This window comes from Mastigoproctus giganteus, chromosome 4 (genome assembly GCF_048544385.1).
Source record: "Mastigoproctus giganteus isolate SK-2022 chromosome 4, ASM4854438v1, whole genome shotgun sequence".
NCBI lineage: Eukaryota > Metazoa > Arthropoda > Arachnida > Uropygi > Thelyphonidae > Mastigoproctus > Mastigoproctus giganteus.
Genome location: NC_143578.1, coordinates 44,279,348 through 44,302,818, shown reverse-complemented (window position 1 = coordinate 44,302,818; position 23,471 = coordinate 44,279,348). Strand labels below are relative to the sequence as shown.

Here is a 23,471-nt window from a genome sequence, read left to right as displayed (position 1 = left end):
TCACTGAGATTGGAACTGGGACCACACATATTTGTGAAATGAACGAGGAAGTGTTTGGGAGGCTTAGATCTTTTGCAGGTGTTTGTTCTATTAGTTTGACAATTCATGACATATTCAGTAGTAAGAAAAGGTGGGGAGATCATACTGTATGAAGTAATGAAATTTTGGATATGGCATACACATGGCAAGGATATACCCAGCTCCTTGACATAATGTGGCCTCGACAATGCTTCACAGCATGCACACTAGTTGAACTCCTGCCAGTCACTATCTGGCAGAGTAGAGGCAGTGAGATGATACACTAGCTGATCTGGAAACCTCTTAGAGGGTTACCAACAGGTTCGGTCCAGTGGCCTGCCTGTGAACACTGTTTTAGAGCTGTACCCACAAAATGTAAGGAAGATTGAACTTTGCAATGATGTCCATCATAACCTTAAAAGACATCATTCATACTGCATGATGAAAGAGATGGGTGGTTGCCGGAGTTTTACTCTAGGGAACATGGGTTCCAGCACTTCAAGCCTCCAATAAGCAAAGTGGTGGTATTGCAGCGGTTGATGAGAGTCATCTACTGTCTAGAAAATTTAGTCTCTATTATCCTTTTCTCAAAACTAAAAATCATGAGGAAGTAAGGTTATATTCAGAATTAAAGAAGAAAAAATAGATGGGAAAGTATTTGAAGAGGAGCACTATAACCATTTAAAATTGCATGGTACTTCATAGGACCGTGAGATCAGAAGAAAAAAGTGTTAAATTCTTTTATTCTGCTTTCATTCATATATACACGAAAGAAAATTTATGGTTAATGTATGCTGTATGCTACTTTTCAGAAAAAAAAATAATACAAGAGCATATAGCCTGTGTGATTGATGACAAATTGTTCTAAAAGAACAAAATAAAAAAAATAATAATAAAAAAAGAAAATCATGAAAACCATCTACTGGGAGTCCAGTTAGATGAGAATGGATATATCACATAATGATTGACAGGAAGGTCACATGGTATGGTTGAGGTGAGAAGTGAATGTCACTCAGTAGGCATTACTAAAAACTGACTATGATAGCATTCAATGTATTGCTGCCGCAAATTTTGTTTTCCCCTTAGCCAACATTAATTTACAAATTACCCCATTTACTGTAAAGTTTATGACCACTTTTAAGAAAACCCATTTGGTTTTATAACTGTAACAAAAATGAAACAAAGACCCTCCTACGGGCGTCAATGGCCACAAGTGTTCACTAAAAGGATAATTAATTCCAGATGCTAATGCGCAATTTCGGAGGGAAGGAGGCCGTATATTTGAACGGCTGTTTAGCAGCAAATGCTTGAAAATATTCAAAAATGCTTTTACTAATTTTTTTAAAAATTCATTATAAAGAGACTAACACTTTGCTATATAGGGTTAATTTTGCATGTAATTTCATTTCAGGGTGCAATGTTTTGAAAAAATTTGTAATATAGAGAAATTCGTTAAATAGAAATTCCACTGTATATACCTACATATTATTTGTATTACTCTGCTTGTATAAACTACAATACACTTAATACTAAACACAATTTATTTCACTGTAATTAAAAACAGTACTATTTAATAATAAACACGATTTTAATTAGTCTTTATTTATGAATCTTAAAACTGATGTTTTTTAAAGATTTCACTTTGATAGTTCTTAAGTTTCCCCTTAAAACACTCAACATGTTAAAAATTAACATCTACTGGCTAAAGGCAAATTTCCGCACATCTATTCTACAACTGTCTTTCCTCAATTTGAATTTATGCCCCCTCAGGTTAGAAGTCTTGTTACTTGTCTCAGTTCCTTCAACACATTGACTAATGTGTCCATTGCACCTTGAGCTTGTGAGATTGTCGGCACTGATTTTGATTCACTTTCAATTGTCATCATATCATCATCATCGGCAATCATCTTTACCATTGTTGTTATTGAGCACAGCATTTACAATATCACTCTCTGTAGGAAGACCACTAGTTGATAAGTTGTCTTCGACTCGTACAAATTCATAGATGTTATCTGTATTAAAAGCTGCAACGTTGTTATGTAGCAACCATTCGGATAACGGTAAGTTCTTTTCTCCGTTTCCATCTTCTTCATCTACAATTGAAATTTCATTTGAATTTAAATTTGATATGGTTGTCGAAGTAACGATACTCCACACATCATTCAATAAATTTATAGCATACAATATTGATATAGACTCGGTAAGTTTCTATTCTCTTTGACTGATCAGATGTAGAACTAGAAATCTTTTATAAAATCCGTTTAAACTTTTGATTACACCCGTGTCCATTGGTTGTAAAATTGACATCACATCGGGAGGCAGAAACACTAGCTTAATGTTGGACAAATTTTGAATCTGGGGATGTGCAGGACAGTTATCAACTAACAATAAAATATTTTTCTTCTTTTTGAATAGCTCCTTATTCCAATCATTTACGTTTTCCTGAAAAATATCCGAAGTCATCCAAGCTTTCTTGTTTGAAGTGTTATCCACAGGAAGTTTCCTTACATTTTTGAAACACCGAGGTTTTAAATGATTTTCTGATAACAGTTTTTTTTTTACCAGTTCCTGTCATATTTGTGCATACGAGCACCGTCAAGTAAGCCTTTGATTTTTTTTTCCACCAACAAATTTCCCCCCTTTAAATTTAAATGTATTGTCCGGTGTCAAATTATAAAAAAGTCCTGTTTCATTGGCATACTAGTAGCAGTAATAGAGGGATGTGATGCAAGAAAGCAAGCATATGAGCTTATATAGCATCAGCCAAAAAAAAACCCAATTTCACACAACCATTTCCTCTAAAAGTTTGTCCAGTTCCTCCTTAAATTTATTTAAGCTATCAACTTCCACAACAGCAGATGGAAGTTTGTTCCAGCAATTAACCACCAGCTGGCTAAGGCAAATTTCTACACATCTATTCTACAACTATTTTTCCTCAATTTGGATTTATGCCCCCTCAGGTTCATAATCTGAGCAAGCAGAAGAAGAATCCCATCAGAATTCAGCATGCTCAACCCATTCAAGGCCTTATACACCTCAATCAGATCACCTCGCAGGTGCCTAGGCTTTCCACCACTGCAATTTGCAGAACTTAAGCCTCTCTTGGTAAGAGGATCCCTTCATTCCCCTGACCAATCTTGTTGCCCTTCTCTGTACACGTTCAAGCAACTCTACATCCTTCCTAAAATGAGGCCTCCAGACCTGTATGCAGTACTCAAGGCAAGGCCTGACCATTGTCTTATATAAGTGATAATCACCTTCTCTTTTTCCTGCTAGCAAAATTCCTGTATATCATTGTTCCAGCAATTAACCACCTGCTGGCTAAAGGCAAATTGCCACACATCTATTCTACAACTGTCTTTTCTCAATTTGAATTTATATTGAATACCATATGACCTGCTCTGGCAGTCTGCATTGCTCAGAAAACTTAATATCTGACTGCACAATCACTCCCAGGTCTTTTTCATTTTCTGCCACCCACAAATGTAGCAGTACCACATAGTTGGTACAATCCTCTGGGGTTACTTCTACTCATATGCAGTACTTTGCATTTGTCAGTGTTAAACTTCAGTTGCCACTTCTCGGCCCTCAAGCCCATCTGCACAAATTTTCTAGATCCTGTTGCAGTAGAACAACTGTTGTAGATGTCTTTGGCCATTGAAACCTTTCCTGATTTCTGCCAAAACATGGTCAATCCATTCATTTGCCATTATTGGATCTGCAGATCGAGATTCTCCACTAAATTTAAAAACTGCATAAACAATGTTATGTCAGTTTTTAAATCGATCCAGCTAACTGTTGTTACACACAAAATCATCGCATCCAAATTGTTTAGCAAATTTTTCTGCTTGAGCCTTCAAGATCGGACCATCTGTTTTAAATCCAGCACTTCTTTGTGTGGCGAACCATTGAAGCAATGCTTCATCAACGTTTGTAACCTCGCACTTTCCAAAATTTTTTTTTTTTTTTTTTTTTTTCAGCTATGTTCTTTTCCAGTGCCAATATGTAAACATGTTTATTCTTCCACAATGTTGATACACTTGAAGAGGACAAAGAAAACTTTTTACACACTTCAACATTTTTTTGCACCACATTCTAACCCACAAATAATTTCCACTTTTTTGCGAACTGAGAGATACTTGCTTGTGTTAGTAGACATGTTTCTGAAGGGTTCGTTTCTAACTGATTTTACTTTAAAATGAAAAAGTGACCTGCATACAAAGTCCTTAGAAGTCCCAAAATAAATTTATGATTCAGTGAATAAAAGACAATCTGTAAATAGGGTAATGCAACAAATAGAATGCCAAATGCACCATTGTATAGGCCCCCCATCCCCAGAAGGACAAGGTTATAAACCGGCCGCTAATCCGATGCAATTGGTCATAAAGCTAAGTTGTCCTTTTCATTTTCGTCTATTCCAAGAATTGGGTTTTTTCAACTACCCTGAGCAATTAAGAATGTTTGCATAGTTACCAAAATTTGTTCGGTATATCCGTGTAGGACACTCGTTATAACACTAAGCTATTGTATGGGAATACATGTAAATTAAAATCATTAGGGCTTTTTGCTCATTACAGCCGTGATCTTGTTATTTCCGTGCTTGTTATTAGCATTAGCATTAGTAGAGGCATTTGATGCAAGAAAGCAAGCTTATGCAGCATCAGCCAAAAAAAATTAAAAAAAAACCACTTCCACTTCACCCCTCTGTTCGTTCAAAATACCTGTCCAGCTGAGCCTTGAACTTATTTAGGCTATCAACTTCCACGACAAGGGATGGAAGTCTGTTCCACCAACCAACCACCCGCTGGCTAAAGGCAAATTTTCGCACGTCCATCCTACATCCGTCTTTCCTCAATTTGAATTTATGCCCTCTCAGGTGATTATTCTGAGCGAGAGGAAGAATCCCATCAGCACTGAGCATGCTCAAACCATTCAAGGCTTTATACACCTCTATCAGATCACCTCGCTGGTGCCTAGTCTCCAGACACTGTAATTTGCAAAACTTAAGCCTTTCTTCGTAAGAGCACCCCTTTGTTCCATTCACTAATCTTGTTGCCCTTCTCTGTACTCGTTCCAGCAGCTCTACATCGTTCTTGAAATGAGGCCTCCAGACCTGTATACAGTACTCTAGGTGTGGCCTGACCATTGCCTTATACAAGGGAATAATCACCTCCTTATCCCTGCTAGAAAAATTCCTATATATCATTGACAAAACACCATGAGCTACTCTTGCAGCCCGTCTGCACTGCTCAGAGAACTTCATATCTGCCTGCACAACCACTCCCAGGTCCCTTTCATTCTCTACCACTGTCAGTGTAGCACCACAGAGTTGATACGTTGCTCTGGGGTTGCTGTTTCCCATGTGTAGTACTTTACATTTGTCAATGTTAAACTTCATTTGCCACCTCTCAGCCCATCTGCTCAACCTTTCCAGATCCTGTTGCAGCAGCATAGTGTCAGTAGTGTCCTTGACAACCCTGCCTACCTTTGTATCGTCTGCAAACTTCGACATTAAGCTTGATATACCATCATCAATATCATTTATAAATACAGAAAACAATAATGGACCCAACACTGAGCCCTGAGGGACTCCACTAATAACATTAGTCCACGATGAGCAGTGTCCATTGATTACCACTCTGTCTTCTCCCCCTCAGCCACCCCTTTATCCACAGCAGCAATTTGCCTCCAATGTCATACTGCTCCAATTTGTGCAGCAGTCTTCCATGTGCAACAGTATCAAAAGCCTTTCTAAGATCCAAGTATATAATATCAAAGTTATTCCCTGCATCCAGTTCCTTTGTGACTGCATCATAGTATCCAATAAAATTGGTCAGGCAAGACTTCCCCTTAACAAAACCATGCTATGTCCGAGCTATAACTGAAGTCTTGTCCAAATGATCCTGCAGTGCTTCTTTAACTAGTGCCTCCATTAATTTTCCTGGAACAGAAGTTAAACTCACAGGTCTATAATTACTTGTGTCAGCCTTTGATCCTCCTTTGTGAATTGGGGTCACATTTGCACATCTCCAGTCTGTGGGTACCTCCCCTGAGTCCAAGGAAGCTCTCATAATTATGGCTAAGGGTTTGCTTACTTCCTCTGCTGCCTCCTTTAATATAACTGGATAGATCCCATCCACCCCGGGTGCCTTTCTTGTGTTTATCTTCAACAATTTCTCCTCCACTTTACTCTCAGTTATTACAAGATTCTCTAGCTTACTGCTAGAGTTGAATACACCTCTGGCTTTCCCCTCGCTAAATAACTCCTCATGTGTGAATGTCGATGCAAAATATTCATTTAGTTTGTTAGCTACCTGAGCAGGATCATCAGCAGTTGACCCATCGATATCAAGTGGACCAATCTGATTCATCCCCTTCCTTCTAGAGTTTACATAAGTAAAGAACTCCTTGCTGTTTTTCTTTGCATCCCTTGCCAAAGATTTCTCGTAATCTGCCTTCGCCTGCCTAACCTCCTTTGTAACTTGGTTACAGATCAGCTTATATCTATCATAGGCTTCTGTGTCACGTGTTAATTTATATGTATCCCAAGCATTTTTGTTCTCTGCCACATATCTCATTAGTACATCTGACATCCATTTAGGCCTAAACCTTGAACAATATTTCTTAGTTGGTATGTAAAGCCTAGTAGCTTCCAAGATAAGTTCTTTGAATGCTTCCCATTTTGCATTTGCTGTTGGTAACATCATCAGTTGGTCCCACTGTATAGAATTTAAATACTGTCTCAGTCCATCGTAGTCACTTTTACGAAAGCAATAACCCTTCCCTTTACCCCTTATTATAACCAAGTTCGACTGTATATAATAAAATAAATAAATAAAAATGGAAAAAGCAGACATGTTTCAACAAGATGAAAGGCATTCCAGTTTATTCTCATCAAAGGGATTTCAAAAAGAGCATTATATTTTGCCAGAGCAAAAATTTATACATTACCATAGGTTGTGAAGATGCAAATTTCGGCTAAGTACTGAGCGTACATCACTTGTAAACCGAAGAGCGTCCATCAATGGTAACAAATTGAGAAGGGCTGTGTCTGTTGGATCAGAAAACCATGACTTAATGGGGATGGCATTATCTGAAAGGAACAAATTTGAGCATTACTGAACAAGGAGAGGGATATCTAACACTTCATCTGCAGACACCATATATTTTATGCAACACAGATTAACATATCTGATGAATAACACAAACTTGACACAAATTGCAATTTCAAGCATAAATTCATAAACTATTTTAAAAATTATGAATTTAATGGCAAAGCCATAGAGTGTGAAAACGACAGACACACCGTTAGGAGAGTTAGTAGGAGGATGGGTCAAAAGTAGAATTGCTGTTATAAATTTGGATGATTGGCAGTCATGCAGTACAATAAATGGGGGGGGGGTCTAAGATATTGTGATGGGGAATTTTTATTTTGAGCTGTTACCTTGAAGTGAGACTATAACAGTTTACATTATGACCATGTCTTTATTAGTTATACTTAGAACTTTGTAATACATCCTATGTAATTTTGCATGTGGTGATACTTTGGTTGGTAAGTTTTCAATTTCCCTAGTCATATTTGACTATTGTTCATTAATTTCCATTTACAATTATACTTGTTTATAATTATAAGCCCATTATTGTTTCCAAGTTCCTGTCACACCAATTTCATTAATGTTATTACTTATAAAACTGTTTGGTACTGCTTGCGATAATATGTAACTTCCACTATTATTCTTAAGGAATAATCAAAAATTACTCCTATTTGTAACACTGAAACTTTAATCACTACTATCCCTGCCCCTTCAAATGATCAGTTTCCACGAACACTTCAATGATTGTCTTTGCTAAAATTTTTGTATCCCCTATTCAAGTACACTCCATCACTAACATTGAGGTAATTCTTGCACAGCCTTCCTGGCTTAGATATGACAGTAGGGCTTTTGTTAAATTCCTCCTGTAATATCGGGGAAAAATTGTAGAAATTTTCACAAATCACAGCTCGTGGTAGTTCCTTAACATCAAATCATAACTTCTAACCTGGTATTCAGTTTGCATATTTCCAGCATGGATGTTAACACACCCAATTTCTTAGTATCCTTTAGAGCAGTGTTTCTCAACCTGTGCGCTGCAGAAAATGCAAATAAAAAAAATTAATAAATCCAAGTTTTATAATAAAAATTAATTCAAATAAAAAATTTGTTTATTTATGCTGCACCAACCCCAGTCCCTTTCAGCAGTCAATGTGACGTCACATTTTGATTCCTAGAAGTAGATCTGTTCACCTTTATTCACCCATTCTTATCACTTCAGGGTCTCTCCCAGGCACCCTGCAGTTGTATAAGTGCAACTTGTAAGCAGCATAGTAAGAAGTTTCCTTTGTGTCTTAAAAGTACTTCTTTGTGCTTTTACATCTCTAAAACGTCATATTCAGTTAATTCTTATTGAACAGGTATTTTAAATTAAATGTAATAGTACATTCTAGAAATAACTTTAATTTTTTTTTAGAAATTATTAGTGATGGATAAATTTTTAGTGAAAGGAAATCAGAAGAGGCAAATTGATAACGAGCTTGGAGAAAATGACAAAAACAAAAAACGACCAACCATCAACGTCAAAAAGAAGAAAACATATTATCGTAAATATGATGATGATTATTTGGGGATGGGTTTTCATATGCTGGTACCTGAGATTGTCCTCAACTTTTGTGTGGCATGTGGTTTAAAATTATCAAATAAATCAATGTTGCCTAGTAAACTGCAGTGTCATTTTTCTGTGAAACATGCGAATTTATCATCCAAAACTGTGGAGTATTTTAAGACTGCTGGCCTCTACTAGAAAACAAGGTACAAAATTTTATAACACGGCTAAAATATCTTAAAAAGAGCAGAAGCTAGCTATTTAGTAGCTGAACTGGTGGCAAAAAAAAAAAAAAAAAAAAACCCTCGCCTGATTGCAGGAAGCCTGATTTTACCAGCATGTCGGGTAATCATGAAAATTATTTTGCGAGAGGAAGCTGAAAAAAGAAAGACTGTACCACTTTCGTCAAACAGCACAATTAGCAGGTGTATAAAAGAAATGTCTATTGATATTGAAGAACAAGTTGTTCGAAATATTAATAATAACTTGTTCTTTCTTAAATATCAATAATTTTGGGTGACTGTTTGCATTGCAAGTAGATAATTCTACAGATATTAGTGGGAATGCCCAATTAATAGCATTTGCCAGGTTTATTAAAAACGACGCAATTATCATTATTATTGTGTTTTTGTTGTTGTCGTGACGAACTCAATGAAAGAACAACCCGGCCAAGATATTTTCAAAGTAATGAATAATTATTTACAAAAGTGTGGTATATTATGGAAGTCGTGTGTTGGCATTTGCACCAACAGTACCCCCGCGATGACAGGAGCACTAAAAGGATTTGTAAACTTAGTAAAACGACACAATTCAAATATTATTACAACACACTGGTTTAGACACAGAAAAGTTCTAGTAGCAGAGACAGTCATACCTGATTTAAAACTTGTATTTGATCAAGTGGTTAAAATGGTCAATTATATCAAAACTAGACCACAAAAAAAATATGTATTTTCAGAAAATTATGCGAGGAACTGAAGTCTGCATCATTTTTCTTTAATGATGTATACTGACGTTCAATGGCTATTAAAAGGAAACATACTTATGCATATGGACAAGTTGCGTGAGGAAATGCTCATATTTTTTTCACTGGAGTAATCAAAATTTTGTGATTATTTAAGGGATGAAATTTGGTGCTGTAAAATAGCTTTTCTAGCAGATTTCTTCGCACAGCTTAATGAATTAAATATCAAAATGCAAGGCACATAGGAAAATTTATTCACTTCTATTGACAAGTTGTTTGCCTTTAAAGAAAAGTTGAGTACAGTAAAATCTCATTAATACAAAGTACTCGTTTATATGAAGCATATACCATTCCCCTGTGAAAGGATAGGCTTTTCTATGTCAATATATTCGTTTATTACAAAATTCGTTTAATATGTATTACAAAGTTCTTTTTCACCCTGTGAGAAATAAATACTGTCATTTTGTATGTTTAATACAAATTTGGCAGAGCAATCCGATTATTGCCCCCGGCCACCTACTTCCCGAAGGATGGCACTGACTTGTTAGAAATTAGTTTTGTTTAAACAAAAGCAGTTTATGATAGCTACAACGTCAAGTGCACTCTGAAAAACATCTTTCTGAAGGATGAGCTGTTAAATTAACAAAAGAATAAAAAGTTTTTCTAAGTTGTTTACATACACTCTCTCGCTCTCCATGGGAATAAGGTCACAGTTGCAATTGTTACCCCAGTTCAAAGAGTCTTGCTATCATATACAGCAATCTATTTTTTGTGCCATTTTATCTGAGCCGATGTCTTTTTTGGAACTTGTCTTTAAATTAATTTAAAATCTGTTTATATTAAATCTTATCTAGCATTGTTATGGCAACAAAAAGTGGACAGACAGAATTAAGCCTGGAAATTAAACTAAAAATTATACAAGAGGCTGACAGGATGGAAAGAAGCAAAATGGACATTGCAAAGGAATATAACATCCCTTTACCTACTTTATCTACAATACTGAAAAACCGAAAAAGACTTGAAGAAGTACGTGATACTGGAGCAGTGATGAAAAAGAGGAAACGAATTTGTGATGCAAAACACGAGGAGCTTGAAACAAAACTTTGAGTGGTAACAAATGTGTGCATCTAATTTGCCAATATCGGGTCCAATTTTGCAAGAAAAGGCAAATTATCTAGCTCGGCAACATGGGATTAGCGACTTCAAATGCAGCAGTGGCTGGCTCCAAAGATTTAAAGACAAGAATAACTTGGTTTCATGAAATGTTTGTGGTGAGTCTGGATTAGTCAACAAAGAAAAGGCCACAGACTGGTTGTGTTCTGTGTGGTCCATCCTTGAAAAATATGAGGCAAAGGATATTTTTAATCACGACGAGACAGGTTTATTTTATAATTTGCTGCCAAACAAAACATTTGCTGTTCGAGGAGAATCTTGTCATAGTGGAAAATTTAGTAAACAAAGATTCACTGTTCTTTAAGAATTATTAATATGTATAATTAACCACTCTCTTACCACGTGGAGTTTTTAATATATATCTTATTAAGCATAGCCTAAACTAATATACATAATAGTGTGACATTTCAGGTATCTTGCCGATAACCGAAACATCGCACTATTGTATATATTAGTTTAGGCTATGCTTAATAAAATATATATTAAAAACTCCAAGTGGTAAAAGAGTGGTTAATTATACATATTAATAATTCTTAATGGATAACAACCACATAACGTCCTTCCCCAACTATATTACTCACTGTTCTGTTATGCTGCAATTCAGATGGCAGGGCAGTGCCCACTTGTGATTGGTAAGTTTTCCAAGCCAAGATGTTCTAAAGCAGTTAACCAACTTCCCTGTGATTATGAAGCCAATAGAAGTGCTTGGATTACGGTCAAAATATTTCAGTCTTGGTTATCAAAATTGGACAGAAGAATGGCTTCAGAAAAAAAGGAACATTTTGTTGATTCTAGACCGTTGTACAGCACATTCTGCCGAGACATTTAAGTTGACAATTATACGGCTGTTGTTTTTACCCCCCAATATCACCAGTTTAATGCAACCACTGGATCAAGGCATTTATAACCTCAAGAGAGCATATAGAGCCTGCCTGATAAGGTACTTGATCTGCAACATAGGAGGGAACAATTTGGAGCCAAATTGGAATGCCTTGGATACTATTCATAATCTTGTTATTGCTTGGGAAAGTATTACATCAAGTGTAATAACATCAAGCGTAATAATCAACTGCTTCAGAAAGAGTGGCTTTGGAGAGAACATCATCGAAAAACATGGTCCAGCAGACAAATGTGATAGCAACAGTGAGGAATGGAGGAATTTGAAGGAGCATATGGATTTTGTTGGCAAATTTGAAGAGTTTGTGAAGGTTGATGATAAAGTTGCTACCACTGCAATGCCAACACCAGAAGAGCTGCTGGGTACCAAACAAAACGATGTTTTTGTTACCAGCGACAGCGAAAAAGCACACACACTGCCATCTAAAAAATATGCCTAAAATGCATTGAAAATAATAGAGAATGTGTTGGCCTGCAGTAACGTTGATAAAGAAACAACTATTGCATTTGATAACGTCTGTGCTGTAGTTAAAAATGCATATAGGACAAAAACTGTGCAAACAACATTGGATACATTGGATTCTTTCTTTAAATTATATTAACTTATTAAAAAGTTAATGGTTTGTACGTCTCCTTTTATATCCAGATTGTAATTTTTTTACCGTGATACTAAAATATTGTACATATCAAAATATATACTGTACAATATTTTCATTTGCATTAATTGCTTTTTTCTTAGTTTATCTTACAAATAAAATAAAATCTTTACAAAATATGTTATTCCTATTCCTGTATTGTTAGACAAGGCTTTTGTTTTTATTTTATTAATTTATTTTTGATATTATTATTCTTAGATATACAGTATGTACCAAAAAAAAAAAAAAAAACTGGTAAAATTTTGACACTTTTGGGGGACCTCATTACTACAAACCTCGTTATTACAAAACATGAAAAATTTAGGTCCCTTGAACTTTGTATTAATGAGATTCCACTGTATATGGAAAAAATATGTAAATGAAAAAAATTTGTTTCCCTTGACTGCCAAAATGAATTATACTAAAATAATTAATGTAATAAGCAAAACACTAAAGCTGTTAAAGACAAATGAGCATTACTTTCCATCCCTTGATATCAAAAAATATTTGTGGGTAAGAGACCCATTTGCAACAAGAAACCTTCCGATGTTAGAATTTAATCTGTAAGAGGAAGAAGAACTGGTTGAGATCTGTAGTGACCTGTCACTGGAAATTCACTCTAATAGCGCTAATATTAGAAAAATTCAAAACGAATAAAATTGTTTCATTTTTCCAAATGAAACAATTTTATAATGATTTAAATTTTAAATCATTATAAAATTGTGTCTAAAATAAGTCTGGTTTGGAGAGTTGTGTAGAGAACGAACCCTATGAAGAAAAGATTGAGGTAACTCTTTTGTGTTTTTAAAAGTCATAACATAATACACTGCATTAGAAATGAAACCCTGTAGGATAAAGTTTTTTTTTTTTTTTTTAATGGTTAACTGAACAATTACAGTGGACTATTTCTAGGTGATTATCACAGGTGCATTCTTTTATAAAATTAGGAAAAAATTCAGAATTTTTTAAAAATTCTAATTTTAATGCAGTTTTACTATTTTTTTTACAAAAATTAATTTTCCCTGTCTTTTTGCAGAAAGACAGGGAAATTCTAGCATGATGGTGAGATGAAGAGTCAAATTGCGTAAAAAAGACAGATTATTCACTGTAAATCCAGAGGTCAATTCATAGACATTAATAACATTACTTGGGAGGATTACATATTTATATGTAGATTATCAATTATTAAAAATTTTATGAGTGCTGCTTAATCGTATTACATTAGCACATTCAAATCACAGGCAGATTATAACCACTTACCTCAAGCCTGGCCAAGCTTGACACCCAAAGGGATGAAGATATGACAGAGACCCTAATGAATCCATGTAATGCTTAAGCACAAAACTGCTCCCAATATTTTTAATGTTAAAAAGTAGTGTTTGCAGAAAAATACAGAATAGAGAATTTATGTATTTATGTAAGAAACTGGTTTGTACGTCTGTATAACAGGCATGGTACAAACCGTACGTCTGTACGGTTTGTACCATGTCATTATACTGGTTTGTATAATGACATGGTCTAGTAGTTTGATTGCATGGCCACAAATAAAGAGGTTGTGGGTTAGAGCCCATACACTGCCACAAAACGTGCACAGCTTCTTGTTGTTGGATTTTCTGGTGCAATGGCTATTTAGGCTATATTGCACATATCAATGTGGATCATACTTCTTGTGTTGGTTACTATGGAAGCAGTTAGAAACGGTCATATAAACCTACTTGTTTCAGGAAAGAGAAAAAACTTTAAGATTTGATTTTTCATCTATGATATGGCCAAGTGACAATTCCTGTAAGTTTGAGAAAGAAGTGAACGACAATAGACAGAAATTATTACACAAGCCACATTCCAGGAGTATATGTTTTACTATGTTGTTGTTGTTTTGGTTTTTAGGAGCATTAGCAACTAAGGCCATATTGCTCCGGGGATATGCAGTGGTCATTCCTTGACCTTTCCGCATCCTCCGTATTTGGTGGTCATGGGCTCGAACCTCGGTCTAATCAAGAAGCGTATGCTATGCACTGCTGCTCCTGCCCACCTGGCTACAGAGACGCCTGTTTTACTATGAGTGGTCTGTGGAAGTGCATACACTGTGAAGAGTCATTACCTGACAATGGGAATAGATGGGTCAGATGAGTATGGCCTATTCGGGTTGTGGCTAGGATTACTTCTTGTATGTTTGTATGGAAGCTGGAAGCCCATAATTGTGGTACAGGTTTAATTTCAAGGAGTTTGTTATGTATATGCATTTTCCACTAAAGTGCCCATGTTCTTTGCATTTACAGTTCATATATGGGGTTGGCACACCCAGGGTCCTGAGCTGGATATCATCATTCTTCTCTTTCTTGGTGATTCCCTTCTACTTCTCTCTCTCTCTCTCTCTGGGTGGTTCAGAAATTTTTTTTTTGGTTGGTGCAGCATAAGTCTCAGGCTTCCTCTCAGTGATTACAAAGCCATTCAGTGATTACAAAATGCATATATTATTAATAATAATATATTATTATTATTATTATTATTGTAATCACTGAATGGTACAAGAAAATTCATTGGAGCTGTGCTGGATGGATGGTTGGCAGCATCATCTGTGATTTCATTTCCTGGTATTCCAGTATGTCCTGGGATACAGCAAAAGACAACCTTTTGCTGATGCTCTTTGAGATGAACCAACTGTGTTCTGATGTGCTTTAGTAAAGGATGGGTAGGTGGGGGGGAAGTGTTTTACATGGCTAATAGGGCACTTTGCAAGTCTGTATTTATAACTCTCTTTTGGATTGAGAGAGATGGAAAATATTTTCTAAAGCAAGCTTTATGGCATATAATTCAGTAGTGTAACTACTACACTCTGTGGAAATTGATACAGAAATGTTAGTGCCAGGGAGCATTGGAACAGGGAGTATCAAGGACCACTGTGCACCTGCTCCACTCTCTGACTTCGATCTATCAGTATATATTTTAGTGAAGTCAGGATAACATTGTGTAGGAGCAATGTGTAGCTATTGGAGGTTAATGTCTTTCCACCAACAGAGAAAGTTTTCTCTGTTGGTGGAAATAACTGTCACAAGATGGCATGATGACAGATCATGGGGGGAGGGATCTATAGGATCTTGGAGGACTTTAGTCAACTATAGTTATATAGTTGACTAAAGGATACTTGGAGGATCTTAGTCAACTATAGTTATATATAACTAAAGTAACCAGAGGGCTACTTATAATTAGGCATTCCCTTCAATTCCTGTAAACCTCAGAAGAAAGGAACAAAGTAACTCCCAAACTATCAGGTAGACATGTGGGTAATTAAAAATTATTAATATATATAAAGCAAGCACCCTGGTGTCCACTTAGGCCAGCAATGGCATGTGTGTGATTTGAGGGGTATGCACAGGTAAATATAATGTGTCCACTCAAATGTTTTATATATATATATATATAAAAAAAAAAAAAACCCAATTGAATCATTCCCTAATTTGGGGCATTATATTTGTTTCAAGAGCTATATACAATGCAAAATACCACCAGAACTATGTATTGACATAACATTCCAGACACTTCCATTTACAGCTATCCCCAGGTCTTATATGCACACACTGTCTGGTTTCTTCAGTGACATCAAAAAGCTCAATCATTATTAAAACAAACCCTCAACATGAAAACAATGAAATTTGATGATATAGCATTAGCATTAGTAGAGGCATATGATGCAAGAAAGCAAGCTTATGCAGCATCAGCCAAAAAAAAAAAAAAAAAAAAAACACCCCGCTCCCATTTCACCCCTCCATTCGTTCCAAATACCTGTCCAGCTCAGCCTTAAATTTATTTAGGCTATCAACTTCCACAACAAAGGATGGAAGTCTGTTCCACCAACCAACTATCCGCTGGCTAAAGGCAAACTTAAGCATATCTATCCTACATCTGTCTTTCCTCAATTTGAATTTATGCCCTCTCAGGTGATTAGGAGGTGCCTCGTTGTGAACTGTGGTGCTTAAAATCTGGCTGGCCTTTATAATTAATTCAATATACACAGTCAAAAAAATGAAAGTGTAAGCTCCTTTGGCGTCGATGCTATTGAGAATAAAATTTTTATTTAGCAACAATGTCAGATCAGGGAAATGGAATATTGTATCCGATTAACCATATCACATCCAAATTTTTCTATAAACCAAAAGTCACCTAGAATAATAACACTTCTTTTCAACAGAACTGAGATGTGTTCAAGGGGTGAAGTGCTCCAGGCAGGCTTGAGAAATAACCCACAGGAAAATATTTCAAAGGCATGCTGCAAAGCAATTTTATCTTTTAAATTAACTTGATTTCACAGAAGTTTAAAATATTTTGAATACTGATACACTAACTATCATACCTGGGTAAGCCCTGTATGCTCCAGGTGAGTTATCCAAAATAAAAATACTAGAAAGATCTTGTGTAATAGCAGACAGATCTTTCGTATAACTTCCATAGTCTAAGGTGCAGTGCTAAGGAAAATAAAACAAACTTTTTATTAAATAATCTTAAAAATACTTTAAAAGATTAATATACAATGAAGTAATATTATACATATTTTAATGTACAGTAAACCCTCAATTTAACGAACCTTGGTGAGCATCTATTACCTGGCTTTCTGTCCACACAGGACCTGGTAATGTAACTGCCTCAGTTTGATGATATTTACCATTAGTTGAAATATTTTTATTTTCTCTACCAGAGATTTCCCACACTGTTACCTTCTATCAGATTGCTAAGCATGTCAGACTATTAGTAGAGAGTTGTCTGACCTCTAGCAAGAACTTCAGACTCAGAATGGGCTATGATTAGAGGTTCTGGTGTTATTATATGACACAGCAAAATTTCCAACTCATCTACTCCACACAACAGGCTGAAGGCAGTCAAGTACAGTATTATAATACTATAACAACTTTTGTGACCAGAGAGAGAGAGAGAGAGAGAGAGAGAGAGAGAGAGAGAGAGAGAGAGAGAGAGAGAGATTAACAGGCTTTACACTCATACAGTCCATTAAAATGAGGGTTTACTGTATAACATTTTGGAAATAGCAAGTCATAAATAAAATCATGTGCAATAACAGATTTAAAAAGAAGTATATATTCAAGGTTTGTAGCATAGAAAAGAACACAAAACTGTAAATTATCATATGTCAAATTTAGCATTAGCATTAGTAGAGGCATATGATGCAAGAAAGCAAGCTTATTCAGCATCAGCCAAAAAAAAAAAAAAAAGACAACCACTACTCCCATTTCACCCCTCCGTTCATTCGAAATACCTGTCCGGCTGAGCCTTAAATTTGTTTAGGCTATCAACTTCAACAACAAGTGATGGAAGTCTATTCCACAAACCAACTGCCCGCTGGCTAAAGGCAAATTTCCGCACATCTATCCGACATCCGTCCTTCCTCAATTTGAATTTATGCCCTCTCAGGCGATTATTCTGAGCAAGAGGAGAAACGAGTTCAATATAAGGGAATAAGAATCTAAGGGAATGCCTGCTGGTCACAGAGTTATACATAACTATAGTCAACTATAGTTATATATAACTAAAGTAACCAGAGGGCTACTTATAATTAGGCATTCCCTTTTCAATTCCTGTAAACCTCAGAAGAAAGGAACAAAGTAACTCCCAAACTATCAGGTAGACATGTGGGTAATTAAAAATTATTAATATATATAAAGCAAGCACCCTGGTGTCCACTTAGGCCAGCAATGGCATGTGTGTGATTTGAGGGGTATGCACAGGTAAATATAATGTGTCCACTCAAATGTTTTATATATATATATATAAAAAAAAAAAAACCCAATTGAATCATTCCCTAATTTGGGGCATTATATTTGTTTCAAGAGCTATATACAATGCAAAATACCACCAGAACTATGTATTGACATAACATTCCAGACACTTCCATTTACAGCTATCCCCAGGTCTTATATGCACACACTGTCTGGTTTCTTCAGTGACATCAAAAAGCTCAATCATTATTAAAACAAACCCTCAACATGAAAACAATGAAATTTGATGATATAGCATTAGCATTAGTAGAGGCATATGATGCAAGAAAGCAAGCTTATGCAGCATCAGCCAAAAAAAAAAAAAAAACACCCCGCTCCCATTTCACCCCTCCATTCGTTCCAAATACCTGTCCAGCTCAGCCTTAAATTTATTTAGGCTATCAACTTCCACAACAAAGGATGGAAGTCTGTTTCACCAACCAACTATCCGCTGGCTAAAGGCAAACTTAAGCATATCTATCCTACATCTGTCTTTCCTCAATTTGAATTTATGCCCTCTCAGGTGATTAGGAGGTGCCGCAGTAGCCAGGTGGGAAGGAGCAGCAGTGTGTAGCACATGCTTCTTGATTAGATCGGGGTTCGAGCCCATCACCACCAAATACGGAGAATGCAGAAAGGTCAGAGAATGACCATCGCATATCCCGGAGCAATATGGCCTTAGTTGCTAATGCTCCTAAAAACCAAATAACAAACAAACTCAGGTGATTATTCTGAGCAAGAGGAAGAATCCTATCAGCATTGAGCATGCTCAAACCATTCAAGGCTTTATACACCTCAATCAGATCACATCGCAGGTGCCTAGTCTCCAGACATTGTAATTTTCAAAATTTAAGCCTTTCTTCGTAAGAGCAATCCTTTGTTCCATTCACTAATCTTGTTGCCCTTCTCTGTACTCGTTCCAACAGCTCTACATCTTTCTTAAAATGAGGCCTCCAGACCTGTATACAGTACTCAAGGTGTGGCCTGACCATTGCCTTATACAAGGGGATAATCACCTCCTTATCCCTGTTACAAAAATTCCTGTATATCATTGATAAGACACTATGAGCTACTCTTGCAGACCGTCTGCACTGCTCAGAGAACTTCATATCTGCCTGCACAATTACCCCCAGGTCCTTTTCATTCTCTACCACTGTAAGTGTAGTGCCACAGAGTTGATACATCACTCTGGGGTTACTGCTTCCCATATGTAGTACTTTACATTTGTCAATGTTAAACTTCATTTGCCACCTCTCAGCCCACCTGCTCAACTTTTCTAGATCCTGTTGCAGCAGCATACTGTCATTAGTGTCCTTAACAACCCTGCCAACCTTCGTATCTTCTGCAAACTTGGACATTAAGCTCGATATGCCATCATCAATATCATTTATAAATACAGAAAATAACAATGGACCCAACACTGAACCCTGAGGGACTCCACTAATAACATTAGTCCACGATGAGCAGTGTCGACTGATTACCACTCTCTGTCTTTTCCCACTCAACCATTCCTTTATCCATAACAGCAATTTGTCTCCAATGCCACAGTATCAAAAGCCTTTCTAAGATCCAAATATATGATATCAAAGTTATTCCCTGCATCCAATTCTTTTGTGACCACATCATAGTATCCAATCAAATTGGTCAGGCAAGACTTTCCCTTAACAAAACCATGCTGTGTCCGAGCTATAACTGAAGTCTTGTCCAGATGATCCTGCAGTGCTTCTTTAACCAGTGCCTCCATTAATTTTCATGGAACAGAAGTTAAACTAAGAGGTCTATAATTACTTGTATTGCCCTTTGATCCTCCTTTGTGAATTGGGGTCACATTTGCACATCTCCAGTCCATGGGTACCTCCCCTGAGTCCAAAGAAGCTCTCATAATTATGGCTAAGGGTTTGCTTACTTCCTTTGCTGCCTCTTTTAATATAACTGGATAGATCACATCCACCCCGAGTGCCTTTTTTATGTTTATCTTCAACAATTTCTCCTCAACTTTCCTCAGTTATTACATAATCATCTAGCTCACTGCCAGAGTTTAACTCACCTCTGGCATTCCCCTCCCTGAATAACTCCTCATGGGTGAATGTAGATGCAAAATACTCATTTAGTTTGTTAGCCACCTGAGCAGGATCGTCAACAGTTGAACCATCAATATCCAGTGGACCAATCTGATTCATTCCTTTCCTTCTAGAGTTTACATTGGTAAAGAACTCTTTGTTGTTTTTCTTTACATCCTTTGCCAAAGATTTTTCATAATCTGCCTTTGCCTGCCTAATCTATTTTGCGACTTAGTTACAGACCATCTTATATATATCAGTCTTCCATGTCACCCATTCATTTATATGTATCCCAAGCATTTTTGTTCTCTGCCAAATGTTTCATTAGTTCATCTGACATCCATTTAGGCCTAAACCTCGAACAATATTTCTTAGTTGGCATATAAAGCCTAGTAGCTTCCAAGATAAATTCTTTGAATGCTTCCCATTTTGAATTTGCTGTTGGTAACATCATCAGTTGCTCCAACCGTATAGAATTTAAATACTGTCTCAGACCACCGTAGTCGCCTTTACTAAAGCAAAAACCTTTCCCTTTACCCCTGATGGTAGTTACCTCTTTGAGTAAATCCCACTTCAGCACACTGTGATCACTGCCACCTAGTGGTTCCTTTATCTGCAGATTCTTAATGCATGAAGAATCACTACTGATAATCAGATCAAGAATATTACTCCCTTCAGTTGCCTCCCGAACATGCTGATGTAGAAAACAATCATCCAATAAATCCACAAAAGCCTTGCTAGTGTGTGAGTGACCAACCCACAAATTCCAGTCAATATCTGGGAAATTAAAATCCCTCATTATAAGACTCTGATTTACTGGCCCACTCTATTTCCCTGTACAGTTTCTAATCATACTCATCAGAGTCATTAGGCCTATAACACACTCCTACTCTCAATTTTGATTTCCGAATGCTTACGTCACACCAAACTTACTTGACACTGCACTGTCCAGCGATGTCGACTGGCTTCACTTCCTTGGATTTTATGTGTTTCTTAACTAATAGCATAACCGCTCCTCCCTTCCTATCCTGTCTATCCTTTCTGTACACATTTTACTCCCCAAATTCCAGTTCTGCATTCCTTATATCTGTGTGACACCATGTCTCTGATATCCCAACAATATCTGCCTTTGATGTTTTTAGCCATACCTAAAATTCATAAAATTTATTTACCAAACTCCTAGCATTGGTGTACATGCAAGTATACATGCACCTGTTCCTATACCGCAATGGTCTACTAGTACCATTGCGGTACAAGTAAACACAATGGGTTGTGTTAGCTACCCTAACACAACCCATTGTGTTTACTTGTACCGCAATGACTCCCAGCAGTCTCTGAAATACCCTGCATCTTGTTTTCCAGGCTGCTGCTCATTTCAATAAAATCAGTGCAAGAATCACTTTCACCTATGCCAGTGGCCACTGTTAATCTATTAGTCCGTGAATCCCCCCAAGTTAGCAGTTTTCCAACCTACCTAACTCTGCCTCGATAGCATCAGCAAATATTCTTGCACCCTTTCTATTTAAGTGTATCCCATCCTTGTAGAAGCAGTCTCTCCTGTTAACAAGCACAGACCAGGCTGAGAAAAATTCTACCCCTCGAGCCCTGCACAATCTCTCCAGGACCGAATTGATCGACATGGCTCTCATGATCATATACTCCCTCCTATCGTGTCTGAGCAGAATTGCAGACACTTTCAAATTCAACCTTAACTCACGGCTTTTTTTCAGCATTGACTTGTACTTGTTAAGTAATTCCGCCGGTCTGCCAAAATGTACAACAATATCACTCTTTGTGCCCTTAAAAGATGATATCTGCTCTACAACGTCACCAACCTTTGCCTCTGGCAGACATACCCGGGTCCTGTTCCATCTATCCTTTTTGCACAATATGTTCCCTGTTTTCCTGACAATAGAGTCACCTATAACAACTAGTTCCTTTGGGACCAATGCATTCTGCCTTGGGGGTTGCCGCTGTGTTGCGTGATGTCCAAGTGCAAGCTCTGGCGTTGATGTGGGCAGCTGTGAGCTTGATGGGCCCCTCAATTTAGATCCTTTGAGGGAATCCACTCTGTCCTTCAACCTCTCATAGAGGCCCATAACAACGCTGAGTTGTCGCCTCATTTCCTCACACTACTTACATCGCGCGCACACAAAGTCATCCCCCTTGGCAATATCATGTCTTGTACCTGATTGCTCCACAAACATCAAGCAAACAGTGCATTTTAAAAGGCTGTGATTTAGAGGGCAACTTCTCCTCTCAGTTCTCCCCTGAGCTACAGCACTCCATTTAGTTTGAGCCTTTTGCTTTGCTGCTCTGGTCTGAGTCATGATTTTGATTCAATTTCAATTTCAGTACAAAATTATAACCCTAGACTTGTATCCCAATGCAGTTGTAACACTATATATCTATATATAGTGAGTCATAATATAACTGTGGTGTTGATACTGATACTTTGCTCCAGTTCTCAATAGTCAGATTATCATGAATGTCACTTTCTGGCCACAACAGGTGTTATTTTCACTTTTCCTAGGCTTGCAGGCTTCCAAGCCAGCAGTCAAAAATTTTCTTCTATCAGTTCTCATGACTCTGACTCCATATGTTTAATTAGGTTTTCAAGTCTGTGGAGTTGCCTTTCTACTTTATAGACAAATTTATAAATTTCCTCTCAAGATTTGATGTTAATTCCTTTCATTAGGAAGCGCATAACAGCAATTTTGAGCAGCCATATATCTTTATTTTTTTGTTATTACTTCTAATGTTGAAAAGAAATTAACCAGAATAACCTCCTGTACAAAACAACCTTTACAAAAAATTTTTATGAAAAAAAAAAAAAAAAAAACCTTAAAAGTTATCAAAGAATTAATGAAATAATAGCATTAACATATTAAGAATGTAACAAACCAAAATGTGAGCAGCTGCTAAATGCTACAAACAACTCTTACCAAAGTGCAAAAACATGTGGTTTGTTTGTCTGTTGCAAGGTTTTAGGTACATCAGCAACTGAGGCCATATTGTGCCATATATATTATTTATAAATTGCATGCATTCTGTGGCCAATTTGCTGTTTGCTGGACAAAAAACCATGCTACTTCACCTGAGACTAACTAGCCATGTTTCGAAAAATGCCTATAAAAATTCCTCACATGATTGAAAAGATTCAAACTAGGGTCTTTTACAACCAGTGAGAATGGTGATTCTGCCAACTGTGCTACCCATGAGGGCCATGTGGTTGTGTTACAAACTGCATGAAATATTTTTTGAAATGTTTCTATTGAAAGAAAGCAACTTTTATTTTTTTTAAACTAAATAAAAATAA

At 36.7% G+C, this 23,471-nt stretch overlaps 1 protein-coding gene across 3 annotated transcripts in view; it reads right to left on the bottom strand.

The window, feature by feature from the left end:
- Positions 1–6,965: 6,965 nt before the first annotated feature.
- Positions 6,966–23,471, bottom strand: part of Dd (CTD nuclear envelope phosphatase 1-like protein dullard) — a 124,827-nt gene continuing 108,321 nt past the window's right edge. For 2 of the 3 annotated variants that reach the window (XM_090371521.1, XM_090371520.1), the window contains 2 exons: positions 16,679–16,790; positions 6,966–7,111 (listed from right to left, as the gene is read on the bottom strand). In XM_090371521.1, coding sequence (XP_090227647.1) covers positions 6,966–7,111; positions 16,679–16,790 — 258 coding nt within the window. The remainder of the gene's footprint in view (positions 7,112–16,678; positions 16,791–23,471) is intronic. The other variant, XM_090371522.1, reaches the window with a different exon arrangement.